Raw genomic sequence first — 26685 nt, 5'->3', positions numbered from 1 at the left:
CAACTACCACTAAGATTCTGATTCTCCTCAGCTGCAAGCACTGGCATTTGCATAGTGAAGGTTACTGATCTGGCTCAGTAACCTTCACCCCCCTCTGAATCCTAAATATTTGGGTTAATCAATTACAATTTCTATTAACATATATTTTATTACTTTTGAGTATGGGGTGATGTATAGCAGGGTCCTGATAGTAAAGTTGGAGCCTCTGCAGCTAGGAAAACGCCCCCTTCACAGACAGGATTTAAGGGAGAAGGAATGGGGACAGAAAGGAAGGTTAATGAAGCAACAGTAGACTGGCACATTACCGACAGATGGTGAATCCTACACGTGCATGGACACACCTGTTGCAGCAGATCTTCTGTGTTTCAGTCTCTTTCCGGTCTCGACACGGTGGCAGCTGAGCTTAGACTTTGGAAAGGAATGAAAGAGAGATTAGTTTCCTGCAGGAATTAACTAACACGATAGGACTAGTAGTTGAAGGCATTAGATAGCGGTACACGTGACTGCCTGAAGAACGCCTAATGGTAGGCACCGACTTGGTTTTAGAAAATCATTCTATCAAAGTTTAATAATTATATTCTGTGAAAAAGCCAATTTTGAAAAGCCTAATCAAAATGTATAAGGACAGTTTGTGACTCAGTGATATACTAAACTGCATGCTTAGCAACAGATGACATCTTTCCAAAGGTTTACAGGCAAATTTGAATGAATGTTTTTTTTTTTTGTTTCGTAAGGTTTCTTAAGGCCTGCTTTAAAAATAAAAGTTATAGTCACTATTCCTTTTGTTCACTCAAGCATCTCAGATGTAACCTCTATGCACATCACCCAACAGTGAGGTAAGAGATGGACTCAGACACGTTGTATTATTAAAAGACAGAACGCCTCCGTTTAGCTACCAGAGGCCCAAACTGATACTGAGAGCACCATAAGCCTTTGGCTAGGAGGACTTTAATTCTACACAATAATACATATATACAGTTTTATACGCTTTAATTTCATACAAAAAAAACAAGTCATGTACAGGTGGGCGGTGGGGACTATGACCTATTAGAACTCATAATAAATACCTTCAACAGGAGCTGTGTGCTTAACCTCAATGGAGACTTCAGGTCTGACCACGTCAAACATGGAAAAGGCAGTTTCTTGTGTTAAAATGTACGAGAATGTTCCCATGACTAATGCTTAACTAAACCAATGAACAAGACATGAACGTGTCACCCACTCCATCCACACCCCAACATGCACACACACAGACACTCACACCCAGAAAGCATTGCAAAACATTAACGTATATATTTATCAATAAGACAGGCCAGAGAGGCCTGTGTGACTGGAGTGTCGTCACCATTATCATCTCACTGGCGAATAACAACAGGCCCACCGACCGGAGATCTCCATATATGGGAAATTCTTTTTATACATAAAATAAGAAACATGAAAAATCTTATGCAAGTGCTCACATGACAACGTAAACAAAACCTTGAGACAGTGGTCTCTGCTGGAGATACTTGCAATTTCCAAAGAAATATGATATTCAATTCCAATGACCTGATGTTAGAATAATAGAATACCTTGCATGTCTTCATGTTTCAAACTATGTGGGTGAGGACTTGCGCTGCATATACAGCTCTATCTCCTTTTTACCCTTTCCTTGGATTTCAGAATCGGAAGACAGTCCTTCCCCAAAACTGAGTGGTTCTTTTATGACTGGCTGTAGTAGTGCTTATTACCTTAGAGAAGTGAACTATTTCTTTCTTTACATGCTGATGAAAACTACAGATGGACGGACGGAAGGAGGGAAGTTGGTTCAGAAGTCAAAAGGAAGACAGGAGCTGCATAGAGGGCTACTTTGGATATAAACAATCTTCCATTTAAGATTTCTTTGCCTCTACCGAGGCAGTGACCACTAGAAAAGATTCATCTGCCTCTTTTCCAGTCTTCAGTGGTTTATATTTTGGTCTCTTGTGGCTGCAGTGGTGGACGTCAGAGGGGCAAGGTAGAGGAGCAAGAAGTTTAGGGGTCCATGCTTTAATGACAAACGGAAAACCTCTGAGGCCTCGGATTTATTCAACAGCTCAGCTGCTCCACATAGAAAGGACTTGATCTCCTCTGTCACTGTCTTTGGAGTCTCGTGGGTCACCGGCTGATGTCCCGGTTACCCTCCCAGGTCTTGCTGCCTGTTGCCTCACTGCCCCCGTTCTCGAAGAAAGGGTGTTTGAGGGAGTCGGCCAGCACCAGCCTCTTGGAAGGCTCATACTCCAACATGCTTTCAATGAGGTCAAACAACTGGTGGTGCTCCTCTGCCTCTGACAGCAGATACCGCTGATGGAACAGACCGATAGGGAAACAACAAGGAAAGGAACAAATGAGCACGAATGTTTAGAGACTGTTCAGAGAGAAACTCCAGTACAAAACAAAAGACACCATTGTTGCTTCAGTACAATGCATTATTATCAGATTCAGGCACGGCTAATAATCATTTTCATTCCTCTCCCACTTATCTTACCCGCAAGGGCTTGCAGTTTTCTCTGACATATTTCCCTGCCGAGGAGCTCTCATCCCAATCCAGACGGCCACGATAGAAATATTTCTGCTTCCTGAGGGTAGAAGACAGTCAGTGTCAGCAGCGTACGGCATGTGCATGTTGGTTTCCATATAAAGGTGATTTCACGTGCAGCCTGTTAGCATTTTTATCTGTTTGTGGAAGGTGTTTATACCTGGTCTTACGAATCATCCTCGAGGGCACTGGTCCCAGGATTCTCTCCATCATAGCCAAATGCTCCCTGTTGTCATGAGTCTAAGGGAAATACAAACCAACCATGATTCAGTGGGAAAGAGAGACATACAGAATATAAATAATAAACTTGTCTAAGTACTGAAAAACTGCTATGCAACAATGAAGAAAAGTGAATGAAGGTGGTCTCTAAATATCCATGTTACCACCACATTATAAAAAATAATGCTTGGAGAAACATTTAGGTCAATATGGGTCTATCAGGTAAGCAGCAATCAGCTGAGTCACCTGATCGGTATTTGCAACACATTATTTCTGCACACTCTGCAGCAAACTAAACAAAGTGTCTCAGCTGAAAAAAATAGCTGCACCTCCAAACCACTCCCAAGCGCTAAGCGTCTCCAGAAGAGTGTGACTTTTTATTGACTTTAATGATTTTTCAGGTTGACAGACAGCTTGACTGCTGGATTTACCCAGCACTACTACACTTGCTATTTATGTACCGTTGTTTACCTGAAACAAGGTGAAGCCCAAGTAGTACTCAAACAGGATACAGCCAATACTCCACACATCACAGGGATGACTCCAGCCAAGTTCTGAAAGACACAAACATGGTATGTGTCCATGAATACACTTAGGAAAATATATCATACGTGAAAACTACACCAGATTTGGGTTAATACTTGCTGGTGTCACATGAAATGATTCAAATGATTCAGGATTTTAGCTTCAAAAGGCACTCAAGTATAGATTTTGAATGCAGTGTATTTCCAATAATAATTAAAACCCAGGGAGTGGCTATATAGACACTAAAAGCATGATGTTAATTTGTGCACCTCAAAACAACCAGAATCCATTTACTGCCCCACTTGCTGCTTCCAGACAGTGACTTAGAGTAATGCTGTTGACGCTGTGTTTATGTGAATATATCACACATGTAAAGCAATTCAGAAGCACAGAGATATGATCCATTTTTTGGCACAAGAAGGTATTTTAGATATTTTTCTCAACAGGGACATCAGCGATGCTGAAATGCCGATGCTGAACCAGACTTGTTTCAACTTGTACAACACAATCCAAAACTTCCAGAAAAATCTTTGATCTTAAGAGTGAAGTATGAACGACCGACTCGTGCCAGCTGAAACAGGCGCAGCTGTTCATCTCCAGATTGATTTTCCTGCTGAATATTTGGGCCTTAGATTGGTGCAAATCATTCACACCCATCTAACTCCCCACCTACAGTCATTCCTACCTAGTATGACCTCAGGAGCTCGATAATGCCGCGTGGACACTATGGTGCTGTGGTGCTCGTGGTCAAATGTAGCACTGCCAAAATCTACCACACGTACTGCTGTACTCTTTACAGTCCGCTCCTCTCGTTTCTGCAAGAAAGACAGCACAGTTTTTCAGCTTAAAATGATTTTCTGATGACAAAAGATTAGTTAGAACTCTGTTGACTACTACTAATATGTTTTCATAGTAGATCAATATATAAACAGTCTCACGTTGCCAGCATTCCCCATACAACTAAACAACTATGGGTATTTCATATCTATTTATATGAACATTAAGCAATATCTAGTGGCATCATTTTCCTCCACTTGCAAGAGATCTGGTGAATTTTATTTGGCACTAACCGGTGAGTGATCTTAAATTAATATTGGCTGTTCAAGTTTGGACCTACCAACAAAAAATGTTTTTCATATTTACCCTCTGCATTCTAATTTTTCTTACCTTCTCTACATTGTAGGACATTGTAAAGTCTGAGTTAACAAACAGGATGTTCTCAGGCTTCAGGTCCGTATGTGTCAGCTTATTGTCATGGAGAACTGTGGAGGAAAAAAAAAACAATGTTTATTCAGTCTTGCACATTTGGCAGTAAATTAATTCAAATCTACTTTATATAAACCATCTTCTAATCACTTAGTGCCAATCATATATTTGTTTTCAGATTAAATATATTATAAATAATGCTGATAATATGTATGATCATGATGTTATGTAGATAAACAAACAGCAGTCCAATAAATAAGACCATTAGAACAACAATTACAATAGTAAAAAGGAGGGAATCAGTATTGATCCTGACATTTACAAAAAGTACCTGGCAAACTTAATAGACCCAGTCAGGATTAAAACACCTTTACTTTGCTATGAAGAAGCTTAATACGCTTAATAAGCCAACAGTCACAGTCCAGTTTGCTATAATGCCTCCATGTGGTTAAGGTAGTCTAATACGAACATCAAATGATTTTATTCCAAGTGCTCCACATGGAGGCAACTGATTTAGAGACATTAATGCCTGAGGGTGTGATAACTACTTTGAGCGACATGAAGTAAAAAAAAAAAACCCAAAAACATTATTATAAAAATGCAAAACTTCAAAGGTAACAGACCAATCCTGTTTATCCAAGGCTCTTATCCACACATTTCTTATACGATAAAAATAACTTACACTTCACAGCAAGACAGATTTGGTAGGCCATGTGTCTGACTTGACCAATTGAATACGGCAGGTAGTTGTTTTCCTTTAGAAAGTCGAAAGTGCTCAGAGCTAGAAGCTCAAATGAGATACACATGTGACCGTGGTAGTCAAACCAGTCATACATCTGTACACACAAGCTGCAAGAGAAGCAAAATATGGGAGGTTTAGCAATAATGTTGCAGATCATTTATGCCAACACAATTTCACTGATACAAAAGCGAAATAACCTAGTTTAAATGGAACTGATTATAACACACTGAAATGAGCAAAACTAGTTTGGTAAGTGATGTTTAATCACAGAACTAGTAAATCTTTCAGTCATGACGCTTGGATAAATTGTCTATTTTTTAGCAGTAGCACAGTACTCAATCAGAACTCACAATTTGTTGTCAGGATCCTTTTCATTGATCTTCTCCAGTACATTAATCTCCAGGCGAGCTGCTTCCTTGTATTTCTCCACATTCTTGATAATTTTCAGAGCAACATGGGCTCCTCCCCTGCAACAAAACACAAAACATAAATTACTTGGTACGTATTTGTCACGTCAGGATGCAGACAGACGCAGAATCCAAACATGCTTGTCTGTTACACTGAAGGCCAGACACCAAACTAACATGATCTGTTTAGTTCAAGATAAAACATAACAGCTATGTGCCTTACTACAAGAGCAAAGACTCTAACATTCATGGTATTTATAGGATGGGAAAATAGAAAACACTCCTGACAGCAGCTCCAGAACATTAGTAAAGAATCACTGAATGTCATTATGTAGCAGCACTGACCATGAAAATGGACTCGTTTGACGTACATTTCAAGCTCTGTCACAAGAGAAAAAATCTGCCACGAGGAAAGAGGCAAAAACTGTCCACTTTTCATGGGGGCTCAGAGTAACACAAGGATAAGGTACAGCAGAGCTGATTTCTCTGCAGTATGCTGCACCATGTGATCAATAAAGGCAGCAGAAATAAAGATGGAAACTTTGACAGAGTACTTTTTACGACTACTTCACTGACTGGAAGCAGTAAATAACAGTAACAAGAGTCCGTGTTTAATGCTCTTATCCAAATCCTATTTGGCCCAAGGAGTGACGCAAAGACGCTTGCTTCTAAAAATCACTGAACAACTATTCCCTTCTAGGGGTTTTGCAAATCAGACCTCCAGAGGCTGACAGCTGTTGTTTTTTTCAGTTTAAGTTGGCACACACCTGCGATGGTCAATGCACTGCATCACCCTCCCAAAGGTGCCTTCTCCCAAAGTGCTGACAATCTCATCTGCAACACAACACAGAGAGAAAAGGAAGAGAGAAGGAGAGTGGGGAAAGAAAGAACAGTAGCATTAGACATGTGGACTCGCAGCAGGAATACGTAATACAAAAGTGTAGACAGGCGAATCCCTGCTAACGCCCATCCCCTTTTTCAAAGCGCTGCCTATTCAATCTGGCAGGCTGAAAACACTTTGAGGTAGTCTACGACTGAATCAACGGCACTAGGATACAAAATAAGGGGGCAAACATAAAGCACTCCCTTCCTTTGACGACCAATTTGCAGTCATCGAAAATGAGGGCACATCCTTTCGAGATGTGGCCGTCTCTGTGAAGTGTAATGTATAAAACTGAAAAAATGAAAACTGATTAGTATTCCTAGGACATATGATGTATTCTTAGAGGAAGTGTGAAATGTAAAAGTGTTTATATGTGTGCTGGGTGTGCTAATCCTAATAAAAATGACGAAATAAATGATGTGCATGTGAGCTTCCTGCTACAAAAAAAACCCCTAAGACCCTCACTGTGGGAAATAGCTAGCTTAAGTTACAGATTCAAAACTGTAACTGAGATTAAAGCTAAAGTACAACAGAAACAAACAGCTGCAAATGAGATTCTATGTTTAGGAAAGTCAAGTAACCTGTGAAACATAGCAAATGCTCCACAGCTTAAAATCCTAAAACAAAAAAGCAGAATTTATCTAAAGTCCCTCTCAAAATCTTCAACATTCTTTGCAGTCCACCCTGCTATTTCAGCTAGAGCGGAGAGCATTCTAGCAAGGCATCATCATCATCAGGCACTCCCATGTCATGTAAATGCTCTATGCTTTAATACTCATATGGAGAAGGGTTACGATAGAGTAGTGGCAGTGAGTACATCTCTCTTGCAGGACGTCCCCACTCCGACAGATCAGGTGCCCTTCCTCGTCGTCCCTCACACTCAGTGCCCGCGTCCGGCTGTCGCTCCGCTGTTTTCGCACCCAAACCACCATCAGCAGGTCACAACACGACCGGAGGGGACAGGGGGGTTTCAGGGGCAGCCGCAGCCATGGCGTCGGGCGGCACAGGTAGATGAGGAGGGAGGAGGAGGGTGGCGTTGGTTGTAGTTGATGTAGTTGTGGTTGTAGGTGGGTTTCGTGGTCATGGGGCGATTCACGCATGACACCACGTGAAGGAAATATATAACGATAGGGATATAGTGCAAGGGAACAAGTCAAAGATCACATGTTGTCCTCTGTTCCTCTCCCCCCTCTACCTTTAAACCACAGCTGCTTACAAACAAGGAAGCAACTGGCATATCCATTCATCAACGCAAAAACCAATTAAGACAGTAACATAGCTAATTTAAAACTGCCCTAGAATAAATAAGATGGAAGATAAAATGCCAGGACCAAATGTTTTCAAGCAGAAAACAAAAGACTAAAGATAACCCCAATATTTTTACGATATCAAATTCAACTCCTTGCTCACTTACATGTATAATACTTAGTAGGTGTGGTTAAACGTACCCAGCACAAAAAGAAACATTTCAGAAATCTAGGTCATTTTAAATGCCAATAACATATAATAAAAATATGATTTCAGTGAAAATCTAAGTTTTGCATCATGTTTGGTAGAACATTTCCATTTTTTCCTGTCAGTCTTCACTAAAATTTACACATGGCCAAACAACTGCTAACAAAGACATTTCTGGCTTTTTCAAAAGAAATAAGGAAGACAAAATTTATGAAAGGCAGTGCCCTGAAAACCAGAATTAAGTGTGACTAGGTGTAACTACACTTTTAAAGGGTAATGTTAGCAAAGTGTGTATGTGATGAACAACAAGAACTAATGACTGAACAATAATGCACTAAAGTGTTTGCATAAAAATGAAACTGTTCTGCCAAAAAATGCCAATTTAACCAAACCCACTTAAACAAACAAACAAACAACCAAACAAAAAAAATCCCTCTGAAAGAACATAAACAAATCATAAAGATTGTACTACTTACCAAGTCCAGGGGCTGTAAAAAGGAAGTGGTTAAGGAGAGACAGAGACAGAAAGAGCTGAGTGAAAGAAAAAGGAGGTGGAAAGAGAGAGGAAGAGGAGAGGTAAAACACAATCTCAGGTCTGGCTGTACTCACCGAGGAGGATGGGCTATAGGACCTGGTTCTACGCCGCCTTCGTTTGTGCTTACGCCTGCTGCCTTTCCGCCGATACGACTCGTCCCGCTCACGCTCCCTCTCGCGGCCGCGTCGGTAGTCGTACATGTTTGGAGAGAAGTCCCGTGGATAGTAACTTTCGGCTGCTCCATGTGGCTCCCTCTCTCTGTCGCGGTCTCGATCTCGGCTCTGATCCAAGCGTCTGTATCCCTCGCAGTATCTCCGGTCAAATGGTCGGCGTTCCGTTGAGCGATTGTCATAGCTGCGACTGAATAAGTGAGCAGAGGCACACATTCAAGCCTAAAGACTCACCAACAAACCAAACTTAAAAATAGGATTTCAAGTGCTGATAGTGTAAAATACATTCATAGTGTAAGAACTGGGGATGCAGCTATCGATAATTTTAGTAATCGAGTATTCTATCGATTATTCTGGCGATTAATTGAGTAATTGGATTAAGCTACAGCATCAAAAGTGGAAGTGCAACCGAAATAACCGTCCCGGCAGAACACAGGCGGACATCTGCGGTATTGTACATATATAGTATAGTACAGGTGTATTGTACATATGTAGTATATTACAAGTGTATTCAACGAAAACTCAAAGCCATGGAACCTACATGTATTTAGTTGATGCAGAAACCACACAAATATGTTTTTATGTTTGGTCCGTTAAAACTGCTGCTACTGCCGCTGATAGAACAGAAGTTAAAAAAAAAAAAAGATTAGTTTATTGGTTTTTATTACACGGAATATTCAATCAGTAACTCTAGGTTCACTTTGATTTGGCCATGAATTAAAGTGATTTCCTTCATTATGAGACAGTGTCAGACCTACATGCACTTGAATACAATATCACATTTGAATAAATGAAGTTTGATAGTTTTATTGTGCAGATTTCTGTTCTCAATAATCAGCTGCATTGATCAAGTAAAATAAATACATTAACGCATGTTTGACAGTTTTCTACCAGCATTCCTGTCTTACATTATTTCCAGTCGCAGCTTTTAACCATCATAAACTTTTATATTCCTCATGGTTCTTTATTAAAACAACATGTTCACCATCGGTTAATTTTGTGCAGAAAATGAGTCAAATGATGGTTAAACGCTCCTGTTTGTCACAAAGAAAGTCTATGTTAAACTGCCTTCATAGGTCAGCCTCTGATCTGATAAACGCCGTAAACATTAGAAAAGCTGCACCAGTTGAAATTAAGAGCGTCCCATTACATTTGAAATCCCCTTATAATTTATTGATTATCGGCCTGGGTCCATATAGGATGGAGTCTGGGACTGGACTCGGAGGAATCTTTTCAGCCCTAGTGACAACCTAAAAAAAAAACCCATTCCCATTCTGCATGAACATACCTCCTTGAGCGTGCATAACTTCCTTCTTGTCTGTGTCCCCGTCCCCTTCTGTCTCGGTCTCTCTCTCTGTCGCTGCTGGAGGAGTAAGTAGGCGATCTTCTGTGCCGATGTCTTCGCCCTCTGTCTCTGTCTCTGTAGCGGTCTTGGTAGCTGCTTCGACTGTCTCTGTCTGAAGACGAGTACCGTCTATTGTGAGGCATCTGGAGGACATACAAAACATTATTGTGATTTCTCCAAAGAATAAAATAAAGTCAGTGCTTCAAACATAGGTGGTGCAAAAACACATTTGAAGTTTAATAAATGTTTAGTGCACTCAATCTACAAGGAACTCGATCACATTTTTCATTAGAGGAACAGCTGTTCACTACTGCCAGACTCAAGTGATTTGTGAGACTCAGGAAGAGGGGCAGTTGTACTCCACAATTAACTGAATAATCATCTTGAAACATGTCAATTTCCCACGGGATTAATAAAGTATCTATCTATCCATTATTGACATCCCTCACTGACCCCAATGTGGAATGCAAATGCAACTTTGACGTGACATCAAGATGAAGCATGCAGCCTGGAGCCTGTAAATCTGGGCAATAAATAGTTGCAGTTAGACAACTGTTGGAGCAGGCCTGCTGACATGCGGACAGAGAATATCGCTTCAAATCGGGGGATATACTTTTATAACCCTGTTGCATGATCCTATTAAACAACTAACAACCCTCTAACCCGAATACAGTGGTGCTTCAAACGACTGTAAACAACAAACTGCCTTGATAGTAACTACAACATCATACAATTTCAGTTAAACACTAATAAGAGAACATTCATAACAGCATTTCAGGTTTATAAAATAACTGCTCATCAAGCTTCCCCTGAGCTTTTTTTCTGGCTTGCTGCTTTCTTCTCCGACCGTGTAAAAGCAATGCAACACCCGCATTATCGTTAGTAAAAATTAACCGTTGGCGTCGTTAATGTCAGCAAACACCACCACATTAAGTACCGCAACTCTTTCGAACTCAAACACGCTAACGAACATTAAAAAACAGTTTCGAGCTGGACCACAGCTAACCGATAAACGAGCGACGTACTAGTAGGTTAGCATTGGCTGCTAGCAACTAGCTAATGTAAATAATTTGACCGCCATCTTAGCTTAGCTGTGGGCTAAACGGCTACTTGTGCTAGCTGTCGTACGGACCCAAACGTCGCCCTGTGAGCTGAAAAAATAACGTTTACCGTTTTAGCAGCGAGGCCTGTGCGTTTGTCCCACAAAAAATCCGTGGTGGCGTTCCAGTTTTTAATCCTATATCTTCTTGCTAGCCCGACGTTTCAAGGCTCGGTTGCTATCAAGCAGCCAGGGGTTTTTTTTTCTGTCTGCCCAATACAGCTAGTTCTGGTTCAGACTAGAGCTCGTAACGCCTCCTTGCGCTGAAATGCTGCCAGTCCAGTATGAACACAACCACAGGTAAACTAGTGAAGCAGCTACCCAAAACCTGCAGCAGTATAATAAACAATGCATCTAAAAATATTTGTCAAGGTTCAAGTTAACGTCTCAATTTTAGGCATTCATATTTCGAATGTATTTCAACGCTTATTCTCAGAATTACCATAATTTTTACACAGTGACTCAAAAAAATTTTGAATCCTCTCATAGCTTTGGTTTACCATTATTATTTTTTTTTAAATCGTGTCTAATATATGGAGCAATGAGAGTGCCAACTTACAAAAATAATAAGCAAATAAAAGTGGAAATATAAAGACGAATAAAAAAAATAAAAAATAAAATAAATAATTTTGCCTATATAAATAAATATTAATCGAAAAATGAATCCATGAAAGAAAAGGCTAATAAAAGTAGAAATATAAAGACAAATAAATATTTTTTTAATGAGAAGGAATGTTCTGATAGATAAAATTTAAAAAATAATGTGTCAATATGGAGCAATAATAATCAAATAAATTAAAATTAATCCATAAAAGAAAAGGTTAATAAAATAGAAATATAAAGACAAATAAAAAATAATTTAAAAAAAATAAGAAGAAATGTGCTTATAAATAAAATAAAAAATAAATAATATTGCTATATAAAGAAATTTTAATGAAAAAATGAATCCATAGAAGAAAATGCTAATAAAAGAAAAACATAAAGACAAATAAATAAAATAATTTTAAAAAAGAAGAAGAAATGTGCTTATAAATAAAATAAAAAAAAATAATGGGGCAATATAAAGCAATATTAAGCAAAACTGAATTCATAAAAGAAAAGGCTAATAAAAATAAAAATATAAAGGCAAATAAATAAATAAAAATAAGAAGAAATGTGCTTATAAATAAAATAAAAAATAATGTGGCAATATAAAGCAATATTAATCAAAAATTTAATCCATAAAAGAAAAAGCTAATAAAAGAAATATGAAGACAAATGAATAAGAAATGTGCTTTTCCTTTGCTTTTAAAGCGACATTTAATGTCAAATTCTTATTTTTTAAATAATTAATTTTTTTTGTCTTTATATTTTAATTTTTATTAGCCTTTTCTTTTATGGATTAATTTTTTTTGATTAATATTTCTTTATATAGAACCATCATTTATTTTTAATTTTATTTTATTTGTCTTTGTATTTCCACTTGTATTTGCCTATTCTTTTATAGATTTATTTTTTAATTAGACACTCACTGCTCCATACTAATAAGCAAGTAACAGGAAGTTATAAAAAATGAGATGATTAATTCAAAACAAACTTTAAGATTAAATGACACAATAAATTAAAGATAAGCCCAGATATTAACTCTAGCTTATCTTATTTTTATATTTACTTTATTCAATTCAACCTCTTTCTTATGTATAGTTATAATTACAGTTATAATACTTGGTAGGTGTGGTTGAACATACCCGTCAGAAAAAGAAACATTTAATGAATCTGAGTCCTTTTGAATACCAGTAACTTTAATAAAATATGATTTTATAGAAAATATATACATTTAAGATAAGATAGTCCTTTATTATTTATTATTTGAATCAAATGTGACAGTAGTCCTTGGATCATTTCTACAGTAGATGCTCTTCTACACAACAGCATGATAATGACAGCTGTCTAGTTTAGAGGTCATTTGGATGTGAACTCCTCTTATTTGCACACCTTGACCGTGTTGAGTTTTTCAGGGGAATATTTGCATAAGAATTCATTTTTAAGCTGTGTACTGCAGGAGGTTTTGCTGCAAGCATGGCTGCATTTTACTGCTTGACAACTGTCAGCTACCTAATAAAGTGAGGCCAGTCTGAAAACAAACTGTTTTTTTGTTACCAGACTTTTAGCATGTAATACCCGCTGCAGATTCCCAGTGTGTGCATCCACATTGTGTTTCTAAGATAAACTTTATCCGAGGATTTACACATAAATTTAGGAGCTTTACTAAAATTATTCCATCTGAATTCTGACACAAAAATCTCCAGCATCTCTTAAGTACACGCCAAATGTTTTTTAGTTTTCTTGAACAAGAATGTTTCGACTGATATGTATTTTTTGCATCATATTGGAGAGAACATTTTCAGTTTTATCAGTTGTCGCATGTGGCCACACAACTGATACCTCGGGTATTTCTGCCTTTTCCCAAAAAATGCAAAACATTATATATTTTTTATTTGTTTAAGTGAAACAAGTAAGCAACTAGCATATCCAGTCTTCACTGCAGTGATATAACTAAATCAGAACTTACTTTTCAGAATAAATGAGATGGAAATTAAAATGAGAGCCCCATATTTCATTAAGCAGGAGAAAAAAAACAGCACTCCAATATTTATACTATATAAATTCAACCATGTTCTCAGTTACATTATTATTATTGCATTATAGTTACAAATTATAATAAAAACATATTTTTACATCATATTTGGTAGCACAATTTCAATTCTCTGACTTGATCTTTGCATGCGGCCCAACAACTGCTATCACGGGTATTTCTGCCTTTTCTGATAAATATGAAAAAATTATATTTTATTTATGTAAAACAAGGGATCAACTGACATATCCATTCATCAGTGCAGTAATATAACTAATTCACAACTGAATTCAGATTAAATGAGATGGAAGATAAAATGTCTTGTCCACATGAAAAACTTAAAGATAAACCCAGTGTTTATACCATATCAACACCTTGCTCACTTACATTTGTAGTACTTAATAGGTCTGGTTGAATATAACCCTCACAAAAAGCAACAATAAATTTAAGTCATTTTAAATGTCAATGATTCCAATTAAAATAGGTAAAAGTTTAGCATTTTATTGGGCAGAACAGTAAAATTTTTTTCAATCTACACCAAAATTCACATGGCCAAACGATTGCAGTCACAGGGATCTCTGCCTTTTACAAATGAAATTTTAAAAAAGTGTATTTTTCTTTCATTATGCCTAACATTCTTATTTAATAATAATGATAACTTTGCTTTTATAGGGTTAGCCTAACCCTATACTTTATTTACCAAACCCTTCTTGCTGCAGCACCATAAACTTTTAAAAATATTTTATCCATGCCCAATTCACCTTTATGATCCTAATTTTGTTATGGACTGGTTTTATTATTTTTTCAGTGTTAAGAGAATGCATGGTTTCTGGGATACTGCCACAGTAGGCCTCCAGCTTGTTCGTCGTCCTTCAAAAGATTAAAACTTAAAATCCAAACGTCCGATTGCAATAATCTTGCACCTGATGAAAATAGTCAAACAAACCGGGGCTTAAAAGTATAGCACCAAGTGTGCCTTAAAACTTGTTAAAAATGTAACTTTGTGGAGATCCTCCATCAGATATACACAACACTGTCACCATGCCGACGCAAGCACACAGGCCTACTATATTTTCCCTGCAAAAACAGGTCTGAAACCTGTGTGGATTACATATATAACGACCAGGTCATTATTGAAAATGAGAATTAGTTCTCAACTAACTTAAAATTTAAAAAAATAATAATAATAATAATAATAAAATAAAAATATACATACAGTATATACAAACATTGACATTTGTGGGTTAACAAGTTCAACTAAGCTTGACAAATATAAAACAATATATCTTTATTAAAAAACACAAAAATGACAATAAAATTCACATATTTACAGTATTGGACTGTTTCAAGACATTTTTTTTCCAACAAGACAGAATTTTCAGTAGGACGAGAGAGTCTCAACCATGACTCCATGCGAAGCCTTAAAAAAAAAACAAAAAAAAACTGTCTACTAGTTAACTCTGCTCATCAGTCAGCTCAGTGCTGTCAATGGATTTCAAAAGGCCCACGCAAGCTTGAAGGAACATCGCTGGGCTGTGAGATGTTTTTGGTGTGGAGGTCATAACACACAGTGGTCCGAAGAAACTGAAAATCCCTCATGATACGACACAGCAGGTTTGATCTGAGGGGATATTGCTGCGTCACTCAGGAGTGGATCTGTAGTCTGGCAGTCACATTGGCTACTGAGAGACCTCTAGGGCAGAAGCCACAGAAAGTCTGTAGAACTATTTTCAGGATATGTACCTCACAAGTAAAATTTAAGGCTACTGACAGCTCAGGACGCTGTATCCAGTTCTCCTCACATTCATGGTTCCATCAGTCTTTATGATCCTGGAGTACACAAGACAGGAAAGTACAGAGAAGATGTGAGATATTTGAAACAACTTGAATAACTTCTTTATTTAGCACAAGCGACCCGACCGAGAAAAAGCAAAACAAAATGGATGGATGGATTTAACTTACCATCAACTGAGCTGTTTTTTTTTTCTTCATCTCCAAGTGCTCCCTCATATTAACCATGTGTTCCAAGCGAATGGAGCCTCGGTAGAGCCACTCCTTATGCTGATCATCCTAAGCATGGCGACACACAAACTAAATGGAATCATGCAATCTAAATAATCTAAATATATACAATAGCATGAAAAGACATTAAGAAATCAGTTTAGAAAGTTAAAACGGTACTGACCTGAAAAACAACCTGAATCAAGCTGCAGTCGAGCAACAAGACCTCACACTTCTGCTGGACTCCGTTACGTTCTACACTTATGGTTTGTCCAATCTTGTACTGGGTCTGGGGCGGGTAAGGCCAGGACTTCATGTACTCCTGCATGAAAAACCTGTGGCTTTCGTCTTTAATATCTTCCAAAGGGTCTGTCACTGTCACAGAAAGTGGCATAAAAACTTGTGTTATGATAACAGGTACAATAGTTTGATTTCCACTGCATAAATTAGTATAAACTCTTTACTAGGAGGCTCTTCATAGGGGCTGTGTATAAGATAACAAAGACCATTTTGTGGAAAGAAATTAGGCAGAACCCCTTTAACCAGAGTAATATTAAAAGGCTAGTCTTGGGTATATTTTCACTCCTTTGATCTGAACTCTAACTTAGTTCCAGACCTCTTAACTTCTGCTCACTTTTCAGATTTTGTCAGTGATTCAGATAAGTTTGCTGAGATCACTGATGCTTGCTTTACCGATTGGAAATAAAACAAATAAACCAGTTAGAGCCCTAAAGGAGTAATTCAGAATTTAGACACTGTCTTCCAGTGATAGACCCAGTAAAACAGCTTGGTTGTTTGGGTTTTGACACATCTTTTTTAAAAGGAAGAGATTTGGACACAGGAGAAAATGTACAAGCCATAAGAAAGATAAGATAAGAGAGATTTGGCTTTGCTTCACAGTATATTCCTATTTCCTTATAAGGTCACAGCTAATTGCACTGAAACTGCTAACTCAAGGTTGTTTAAGGGTGGAAACCAAAATAATCCTCCCTATGAGGCACCTGCATCCTGCCTGAGACACCACCAGTAGCTGCATCACATCACAGCTAACAAGGAACAGATTGACAGGTAGAGAGCAGGAAGAGGGTTCTAGTAGGTTCTTTTTACAGACTGCGGTTCTTGGAGATTGGATGGATCATGTTCCAAGAGATATAGACGTATCTGTGCACCAACTAATGGGAGAGCTAAGTCTAAAACACGGTTAACCCCACCTTTAGTCAATCACATTTCAATATTTGAATTATATGTTTGTGTTCTGCAATCAATCACATTTCACCATACTGTATAAAATGTTGTGTTCATATCAAACTTTATCCTTGTCTGGGAGGCTGTTCCAAGCAGAAAAGATCCTTAAACAAGATTCTTTTAAGACGATTTTAGAAAATAAACAGCTTAATTGGAGAGAAGTAGTTTTTCTATCTCAAAAAATGAACACGCTCAACAACCTTTTACATGATATGACTTGTAGTGCAGAAGTCTTCACAGGTCCAAAAATTCACACCCAAATCTTAAAAAACAAACAAAAAATATACAACCAGAATACAAAACAGACTGGTCTACTATTAGAAAGTTAGGAGAGATACTGGATCGAAACCCACAGAACCAATCAGTGCTGATTTCAAAGGTGAACTTAAATAATGAATTTCAAAGCTATCACAACAAAATGTATGAATAAATGTAATAATGTAATGTTAGAGCCCTGTTAGGACAGCCGGTCTCAGCTCCTAAGGTTTGGGTAAACTTGTGAATACCTCTACTCCACTGCCTTTACTTTTACAGCCAAAACTTTTTGATCTAAGCTGGAGCAGTTTTCTGAAACAGCTCAACCAAATACATCCTAATCACTCAGACAGATGAACTTATGTCTGGATGGGAAAAAAAAACAGGCCTTATGTGAACTTACATGCTTTGTACACCAGACGAAGTACAGGTAAACCAACATACATGGGTGTGTGATCATCAATAAACACCAGGAACCTGTTCAATTATAAAACACACATACAGAAAACTCAATAAATGCATGCTTTGAATGGATAATCTGAACAAAATCACAAAAAGGTATCCATCGTGAGTAACCCACCTCATGCGGTTTCTTCTGGTGGGGATCTCCGCCAAGATACCAGGCAAGAACTCGGCCTCGTCAACTTGACTCCTAACAATCACACGTGCACCGACGAACAGCCGGTCCACCTTCGGCATGTCGTCAAGGGCAACATGGTGACCAGACACTAGGCTCTTCCCCTTCTCTTCAAAATTTACTTTGTATTTCATCTTATCATCTGTTAAAAAGGAGGAAAAAAACAACAAATTGTGCCATATTAGCTTCAACATGCAGCATATTTCCTGAATGTGTTTCTCTAACTAATGCCACATCTATTTATCACAAGAGAAGTGATTCAAGAAGTGAATCAAGGCCACATCCTTGATTACCTTTCCATAGGCACACTCCATATCTTTATTCAAGTACTGGTATTTTGAATTCTTCAACAGAAAAGTCATAAAACTTTTAAAAACAGTTCTCTTTTCTGAGGCTCTTGAATTACATGAGCCTCTGAGTATGCAAGGCAAATCACTTAAAAGTCACACAAAGTCTGAAAGTCTGTGAATGAATTCTACATCATAGGCCTACAAGTATAACAAACAACATGTTAAATTTGGAACATCCTATTTATGGAACTGACGACAACAGTCGCTCTGTTTACAGTCGGTATGAGAACACATACTTTGATTTATGAGCTGTTTTTAATTTATCCACGCATGAAAAATTGTCACACAAACATTCCGAACAACGGTGATAAACATGTACAGCTGATAAAATAGCTGTCACACTGAAGATAAATGTGCTTTTTAAATTCTTACCCTTAGTTATTAGTTCCATAATTGTCCCTCGTTGCCAGCACAAGACCTTCTTTCTGGCTAGGACAGTCATGTTCACGCTGATCTCTTTTGGTTGGACGCTAGGAGGGGTCTTAGTAGCGGGCTGGCACATAAGTGGTACTGTTGTAGACGACTGAACTGGGACTGTTGTAGACGACTGGACTGGGACTGCTGTGGACGACTGAACTGGTACGGTTGTGGTCGTTCCTCCTGTCACTGTAATATGAGCAGCACATGTTAATGTAAAATTCACTCTCTGATAATTGATTAAACCCATTAAAAACTCGACTCTGTGTATTAACATGACATCTTAGGATGTTTTTATCAATAAAAATAATCAATTTATGCCTTTAAATGCTTCCGATGTAACTGTACACTGTTGCCTCATCCGCAATGGGGAGGGGGGATCTATGAAGTCAGCTGCATATGAATCTGTTCTAGCACTGTAAGACTACTCTACAATACACAATGGCAAGTTCTAATATTGGAAAATTTCAGCCTGGGCAGTTTTGTGTTGACAAGCAGAGTGTTGTGGAGGTTTAGCTAGCAACGGGCTACCATGACAAAGACTTCTGTGATGCTTGCTTCTGGCCAGATGTAATTTACTCAAGATAAGATGGGGTCTATTAGCGTGGAGAATAATAACCATTGTTCCTCAGTTCATGTAATTGATAATGCTGCCATTTACCAGTGAAGAAAATTGTACAATATTTGCATTTGCAAGGATTCAGTCCCATTAATGAACTTCAGGAAAATGAATGTAGGGGAAAGGCGTCTAATTATGGACATGCCCCTGCTGCATTTTCCCAGTTTAAGTTACAAACACTGAAATAGCAAACTGTTAGTTAATCATAAATGATCTGCTTTGCCTCTGTCTTCTTCTCTAAAATACAATAAACAACTAATATAACTGCCAAAAAATACATCCATCCATCCATCCATCCATTATCTATACACCGCTTAATCCTCACTAGGGTCGCGGGGGGGGCTGGAGCCTATCCCAGCTGACTCAGGTGAAGGCAGGGGACACCCTAGACAGGTCACCAGTCTGTCGCAGGGCTACATACAAAGACAAACAAGCACTCTCACATTCACACCTACGGGCAATTTAGAATAATCAATCAACCTCAGCATATTTTTGGACTGTGGGAGGAAGCCGGAGTACCCGGAGAAAACCCACGCATGCACAGGGAGAACATGCAAACTCCATGCAGAAAGATCCCGGGAAAGCCGGGACGCGAACCAGGGACCTTCTTGCTGCAAGGCGAAAGTGCTAACCACTACGCCACTGTGCAGCCCCTGTCCAAAAAATACAGATAGTTGAAAATATAAGCAGCGAAATAAATTTGCTGAGGATCTCTACTATGGTTTTACATCAGCAGAAAAACATATAAATGACAATATAAACACATTTCTTTCTCATAGGAAATTCTCAGGTATCGCTCTATAATAGTATAAGATCTTGACTGTAGTACTAAAAGTGTGACATTTTGTGATTTGGTGCTATATAAACAAAAGGATTTTTTTTTCCATGACTGAGGTTATATGAGAGTAGCGAAGTATAATTTCTAATACTATGAAAAAAAATATACGCAACAATGAAGTTTCACAGTGGTAGGGGTGATTTTACATGATGTGTAGTTCGTGTTCTTACCCTTCGTGTTTGCTGGCACTGTCGATGTTTTCTTCTCCTGACTGTTAGCATTGGTATCTGTCTTGCCTTCAGGTGGTGGTGTTGTGTTGCTTTTAGCATCTGTACTTGCACTTGCTTGCGATGTCGATGCTTCTGCTACATTGTTCTTAGCGCAGATATTTTTGGTGGTTGTCGGTGTCGACGTCTCTGCTCTATTGCTCTTAGTACCAGAATTTGTGCTTGCTTGGGGTGCTACATGACTCCTATTACACTTTCCATTCCTTATATTTATTTTTCTCCTCTTGTTTGAACCAGCATTAAAAGTTGAGATGTTAAAATCTGAGTCACTTGAGTCCCCTTCTGGTTCCCACAGGTTATCTGACTCAGCACTGCTTAAAGATTCATCTTCACTGCAGCGCCTCTGAGGCGTTGGTCGAGCATCAGCGATTGTAGATGCAGGTAATCTAGTCAAGACCACCTTAAGTTCTTTTATTAAAATGTGATGGGTTGTTTTCCTATTATCTCTCCGCAGGCTGTCCTTGTCTTCTAATTGTGGTACAAGAAGAGCAGGACCATTAGATTTTGCAGGGCTGTAGTCTAGAGAGTCATCAGTCTCACTTGGTGATGATGGTGTTTGACCTACAAAGGAAAAAAAGCACTGCTTAAATTGTGGTTTTTAAACTAACAAATACAAGACCAACTGAAATATAACAGGAATCAAAAGACACAAATACACCAAATGAATATTTTTTAATTGAGTACAGGAGGTCCTCAGTTTACGACATCCTCGACTTAAGTCATTTCGCTGTTACGTCGGAACTGATCATGGGCCAGTCCTCGGTTTAACGTACGGCGTTCCGTCGATATGTCGGAACTGGTTCAGTGGAACTAGCGGAGCGAACAAATACGTCGTCACGAATACTGTATGTACAGTAGTCACACAGCACTATAACATGGCTTTGTTTACATTTTTGCTGGTACTTTCCTACCGATTTGTGTTTCACTGTGAGCTAATGACTGCTTACGTTACTGTAGTTGTAAAAATATGTAAACTCATATCGTGACGCATGTAACGGATTTCTTTACATTTTCACCGGAGTTCCAGCTTATGGTGAAAATGGACTTGCATCACACCGTAGGAATGGAACTCCAACGTAACTCGAGGACCCCCTGTAATCCATTTATGTCTTACAATTTGTACTTCTGGAGTCATCATCATCCTCATCACCATCAGAGTCTGTGTCGCTGTATTCCCATCCCAGCAAAGAGTACAGTTTCTTCACAGTTTCTTCACATGCTGCCACAGACCTGAATGATGATCGACAACAAAGAGAGCATGAATGAAGCAAAAAAAAAAAAAAGTAAACAGGCAAAACATAAACAACTAAACAGATAGGGATCAATAAACTGTACTTCTAACCTCTCACCATTTAATGAGGGTGTCAAATCCAAAATACCAATATAACAACGTCTGTCATTGCATTATTAACACAATCGATTTCGGTTTTTGGCAAAAAAAAAATTCCTCGGAATGCAAATGGAACAATAGTATTTAACAAGACAGAAAAGAAAGTTAAACATTTGTAGAAGCTTCCATTATAGCTCAAGAAACACATTTTACTCTCTTAGTTATGACACAAAGATGTAACTGGTTTTAGACCTTTAAGACCACACAGCAGAAAATAACGCAGGATTCGGCCCACTTGCACTGTAATCATTAAGAAATCAGGATCTGTCGGTAGATTTTCGAGCTGGTTTCTGAGTTGGGAAGCAGCTTTTGGTTGCCCCAGTTTAAAAAGCTGAATGGTTAACAGACATGCTGCATAATGTACATCCTAATCTGCAGTTTACATAATTTGCTAATTGCACTGCTCAGATTGTGACTTTGATATGAAATCAATTAACTGTTCAGCCCCTAGATAGCACACTTTAATGGTTTCCAAGTAGACTGATATTTGTAATTTGTATATTCTGCAAATTATGGTTTAAAATGTATTATTTTTAGTGAATATATTAAAAGAAAAAATCCAGACCACATGAATTGACCATTTTTTAGACTGGCTCAATGAATACGGAAGACATGTATTAGATGTCCAAAGTTGTTTAAATCAATCCAACTGGACTTTAAGAAGGTTCCTTGAAGACGTTTCACCTCTCATCCAAGAGGCTTCTTCAGTTCTGGTGGTGGTTGATGTTGCCTCAGCTTATAACCTCTGTGAGGTGTGGTCAGTGTTATTCACATTCCGACGACCATTGCCAAGGCCCACCTGGCTCCTCAACGATGGTCGTTGGGAGCCAGGGAGTGACAAAGGGGGTCGTTGAAATGTGAGTTTCACCGAGCCCTCGTATGCTAATGGTGCTCGTTAGTATGAGCCACCTCACCTGAGTCATTCTGCTGACTAGTTCTTTTGGGGAGTTTTGAAAGGACCTGATTGTAAAATGGTGAAAGATGATGTCGCAGACCACCCCCCCGTTCAGAGATAGCTTCTCCACTTTGACATGTCAAAGTGGAGTGACAAGTCCAGTTGGATTGATTTAAACAACTTTGGACAACCATGACCTGGATGAATGAGAAACTACACAGACATGTATTAGATGGTTAAATTACAAAATTAAGGGAAAAAAGTGTTTGGTTTTAGGAATACAGTTAGATGTGTTTAAAGCAGGTTTTTTTTTGTTATTTCAGGAGTGTCAGATGTTGCTGCTTTCTTTGACAAGAGGTAGAAATAAGGGACTCAAGTAGATACAAGACTCACTCGCAGAGCTCCACGAGGCTGGCCACCTGCTTCTTCCTCCGTTCCAGCAGCAAATCCAGCAGACTGCATTTCTCCAGCAGATCTGGAGAGATCAGCTCATTCTGCTTCACCTGGTCTCTGATCCAGCTCTGGAGCTCGTCTCTGCTCATCTCCATCACATCCCCTTCCATAACCACTGCAAAAAATAAATAAATAAATAAAGTATGGGGTCAATTATTCTGTCTTTTTTCTGTTGTTGTTGTAGGCAGTTTATTATCTTCTTCTTGTATCTGCTAGTAGGCCACCCATTTATTTGAGGAATCTCCAAGACACATACAGAAGCAGTCCAACTAGGGCCCATTATCAGTTGCATCAACTCGGTTGCCCATAAACTGCAAAACACTGATCTCCTTCCAGCTTCTGTGGTCGGCAACACTTCACATTCCATCAAAAACTCCCATTATTTCACCAATGAATTCAGAAAATAAAAACTGGACTCTGAATAAATCCTAGTAGCCCATAATGTCACTTCACTCTTCACATGCATCCTCACTCCGGAAGCAGGAAAGACTGTGATGAAGAAAATTGTTGTTGCACCTTTGCTATTTGCCAGACTTCTCATCCTTTACCTTTTGTTTTCTGCCAGACCCCCTGATTAAATTACATTTTGTTCTTTGTTGTGTTACTCTCTGCCACTGATTAGCAACCATTAATTAACTGCTATTCACCCTTGTATGTACATAAAGCCCCTCCCTACTCTATGGCCATCCCTATAAAATGTGGACTCACAGACTCTGCCAAAGACTTCAGAGTTCTTCTTTGTGAAAAGTTAAGGTAAAGTTTTTTGGTTTTTTGTGTCTGTCATGTTTTAACGTAAAACAATGATGATGATGCCATGCTGAGGATTGTGAGATGTGCGACAGAAGGGGATGTGAAACGGCAAAAAACTTGGGTGTCAAAGGCAGAAAAATGTAATAGCAGGACAGGGAGTTTAGACCAATTTCTGTGGAGGAGAAGATGATTGCAGTTTGTGTGGGCGAAGGTGTGAATTTGTCAGCTTTAACAGGGCTGGCAGGTAGATTTTGTTACCTGGCTGTTTCACTGTCATTCCTGGAAAATGTCGATCTTTGTTTCCCAGAGTTCAAGAAAACAAAAGTCTTGTTTTGTCCACAGCCTACAGATATTCAGTTTACTGTTACAGAGAAGACAGTAGAAAACCCTAAAAAAGAAACTTAAATGATAGAATTTAGAATCATTTCATTGAAATTAGTTGGCGATTGATTTCATAGTTGACAACTAGTCGATTTAACCGTTAATGTTTATGCTAAGCTAAGCTACATATCTGAAGCCTTCAATTCAATCATAGCATCATTTTACACAGGGACCATCAGATGGAACGAAAAGCAAAACACACTGTAGAGAGTAAGGGGCCTTTGAAAAACGTTTTAGACGTCCCCCAGGCTAAAGGTTTCACCATCTGAGAGACAAAAGGGCAGTTACTAAAAAAAATAAAACAGACCTTGACCCTCATATAACACCAACCGTTGGCTCCGACTGAGCGGCTCTGGCGCTGTTCTTTATCAGCCTAAACACAACCGAGATACGTTTACTACACGATTCGCTCGCTGCTCGTTCATTGTTATTTTCGAAAGGGGAATATACTGCTTTAAAGTATGTTAATTAAAGCAAATATCTTACCTTTCCGCTGCATTTCAAGGAGCTCTCGTGTTGCCTCCTCTTCTTCTTCCTCTTCGCCCGTCACTGCTGCATCAAGTCGTACGAAGCTCACTGCTGCCCCCTGTGTCCGCAAGTGGGATCAGCGTGACTGCCTCCTGGCCAATTCATTTAAAACAGCAATGCGACTACACACACATATATATATATATATATATATATATATATATATATATATATATATATATATATATATATATATATATATATATATATATATATATATATATATATATATATATATATATATATATATATATATATATATATATATATATAAAATTAAGAAATAAGCAAATTTATTTATTAAGAAATAAACGAAAAGTAAGTTCTAAAGGTGCCTGGCCTCTGACCTCTCCTGGACCATGAAGCTCAACACCACCACCCCTCGGAACAAACACATCCATGACTGGTTAGATGCTGATTTGATTTTGGCTCCAAAAGTTTCTATAAAGGATCAAAACAATGGCTAAAAATTGGGCTCTTTTATGTTCTTCTAAGCTAGGGCTTTGTTTTTCTATATTTTACTTTGACTTCTTAAGTTAACTTTAATACTATGACAGCATGAATATTTCTTGATAACTACGAGCTTTGAATCTCAGTGTTTTCACTTCGCCACACTTTCGCAATGTAAATCTGCCAAAGTTCCTCCTTGTCTCAGCGTTCCTGAACCAACTCATCCAGCAGATCATCCCAGCTCCACATCCTGCAGTGGCACCCTCTCCTACAAAGGCTACGCGAGTATCATTTTCCTTCTGCTGAACAGGTGAATTTACAAATTAAATCTTGTTTTCCAATTCTAGAGTGATTCTAAATTCATCACCTTCCTACCCACTGCTTCCAGCGACGATCACATTTCATTAGTTTGTCTGCATTTATTCATTATTTATTCACTGTGTGTTGTTGATTGTCTGGTCGTAGTATTAGTTAATAAATGTTTGTATATAATTATCATTGGTTCTATCATGCATTTCTTTGGGGAACTGGAGGTCAATGAAATCAGAACTTCAGGTGGCATCATTTTAAACAGTGAAATCAAACTAATAAAATGTAATGACCAACCAGTGAGCAATACTGGATTGTGCAAAAACATAAAGAACTTTTTTTTAATCTAAATCTTATCTTAACACAGTTAATGTATTAACTTATTTATGTGTGTATGCATGTATTTATTGATTTATTTAGTACTGTTAACATATCAGAGTTCTGAGTGAATTTTTCTTAAGATAGGCAAAGGCCATTTATTGATTACATATAGGCTATTAAATGTTTATTAAAAACTAAAAAGCATTAAAAAAAAACAACTTAGGCATTTATTGAGTCACTAAAATACTGTAGAGTACAGACCACATCAGCATGATTATAAGCATCCTCTGGTAAATTAACAACCAGATACTGATGTCTCTCACCATATGGACTTCAGGAGATGATTAGATGATGATAAACTGTGACCTACTGGTTGGGTTCTCTCTGTTCTCATGTTTCTTACATGTTTGTTCCCTGACAGCCGGGTCCTAATGTTTTTTAAGCAACACACCATAATATGACGTTTTTACAATGATGGTTCTACTATGGAACCAGTTTGACATGTTCAGGTGTTCTTTGTGTGAAAACTCAGAGATTTCAGGGATCAGAAGGTGGTTTTCAACTTTCTTTGTTAACTTTCTGCTTCAACTTTAAACTAAATTTCCTTGACTAAGCCAGCCGTCTGGACTTCCAGTAAGCTGTGTTCCTATTGGCTGTCCAGGTGGCTGCTTGGTGTTATCAGGAACACCTGAGCAGCTCAGTGTCTTCCTGCTTTATTTAGCTGCAGACAAACATTTCCTCTGTTTCTCTTCACCACTGAACCGGGGTTGGCTCCATTGCTTTAGTTTGTTCTTTAGGCGTTGACTTGCAGCTTCCAGCAGTAAAATCGTCTTTAATGTGTTTCTTGGTGTGTTTTAGGGCT

General features: G+C 38.3%; 2 protein-coding genes across 5 annotated transcripts; both read right to left on the bottom strand.

The window, feature by feature from the left end:
• Positions 1-973: 973 nt before the first annotated feature.
• clk2a (CDC-like kinase 2a) lies at positions 974-11376 on the bottom strand. Of its 2 annotated transcripts, XM_023295572.3 has the most exons (13): positions 11215-11376; positions 9988-10187; positions 8604-8889; positions 7357-7447; positions 6424-6490; positions 5600-5716; positions 5190-5356; positions 4469-4563; positions 3987-4116; positions 3248-3330; positions 2718-2797; positions 2507-2597; positions 974-2322 (listed from the first exon to the last, which is right to left on the bottom strand). In XM_023295572.3, the coding sequence occupies exons 2-13, from the start codon at positions 10185-10187 to the stop codon at positions 2137-2139; spliced, it is 1593 nt and encodes a 530-aa protein (XP_023151340.1). In that variant the 5' UTR covers positions 11215-11376; the 3' UTR covers positions 974-2136. The 2 variants fall into 2 exon arrangements, with proteins under 2 accessions (XP_023151340.1, XP_023151342.1); XM_023295574.3 differs by lacking the exons at positions 7357-7447; positions 9988-10187; positions 11215-11376 and having other exon boundaries at positions 8604-8745.
• Positions 11377-15030: 3654 nt separating this feature from the next.
• On the bottom strand, positions 15031-24830 carry LOC111585930 (histone-lysine N-methyltransferase SETDB1-A-like). Of its 3 annotated transcripts, none has more exons than XM_023295579.3 (10): positions 24702-24830; positions 23025-23199; positions 21461-21576; positions 20290-20907; positions 18618-18851; positions 17839-18037; positions 17662-17735; positions 15943-16133; positions 15720-15827; positions 15031-15587 (listed from the first exon to the last, which is right to left on the bottom strand). In XM_023295579.3, exons 1-10 carry the CDS (start codon positions 24712-24714, stop codon positions 15573-15575), a joined length of 1743 nt encoding a protein of 580 aa, XP_023151347.2. In that variant the 5' UTR covers positions 24715-24830; the 3' UTR covers positions 15031-15572. The 3 variants fall into 3 exon arrangements, with proteins under 3 accessions (XP_023151347.2, XP_054873539.1, XP_023151346.2); XM_055017564.1 differs by lacking the exon at positions 24702-24830 and adding an exon at positions 24523-24588; XM_023295578.3 differs by lacking the exon at positions 24702-24830 and adding an exon at positions 24093-24126.
• Positions 24831-26685: the final 1855 nt, after the last annotated feature.

The sequence above is a fragment of the Amphiprion ocellaris genome, chromosome 15 (genome assembly GCF_022539595.1).
Source record: "Amphiprion ocellaris isolate individual 3 ecotype Okinawa chromosome 15, ASM2253959v1, whole genome shotgun sequence".
Lineage (NCBI taxonomy): Eukaryota > Metazoa > Chordata > Actinopteri > Pomacentridae > Amphiprion > Amphiprion ocellaris.
Note: the sequence above shows the minus strand (reverse complement) of the source record. Positions and strands in the feature narration are given on the sequence as shown.

What these genes read in the sequence shown, in the direction of transcription:
- clk2a (XM_023295572.3), bottom strand. Translation starts at nt 10,187, where the DNA reads ATGCCTCACAATAGACGGTACTCGTCTTCAGACAGAGACAGTCGAAGC. An exon ending in AGTTATGCACGCTCAAGGAG is followed by an intron (nt 8,890 to 9,987) that starts GTATGTTCATGC and finishes TCACTTATTCAG; the next exon opens with TCGCAGCTATGACAATCGCT. An exon ending in TGTCCTACAATGTAGAGAAG is followed by an intron (nt 4,117 to 4,468) that starts GTAAGAAAAATT and finishes TCTTTCTTGCAG; the next exon opens with AAACGAGAGGAGCGGACTGT.
- LOC111585930 (XM_023295578.3), bottom strand. An exon ending in AGCCTCGTGGAGCTCTGCGA is followed by an intron (nt 21,577 to 23,024) that starts GTGAGTCTTGTA and finishes ATCATCATTCAG; the next exon opens with GTCTGTGGCAGCATGTGAAG. An exon ending in TGACTCCAGAAGTACAAATT is followed by an intron (nt 20,908 to 21,460) that starts GTAAGACATAAA and finishes TTTCCTTTGTAG; the next exon opens with GTCAAACACCATCATCACCA.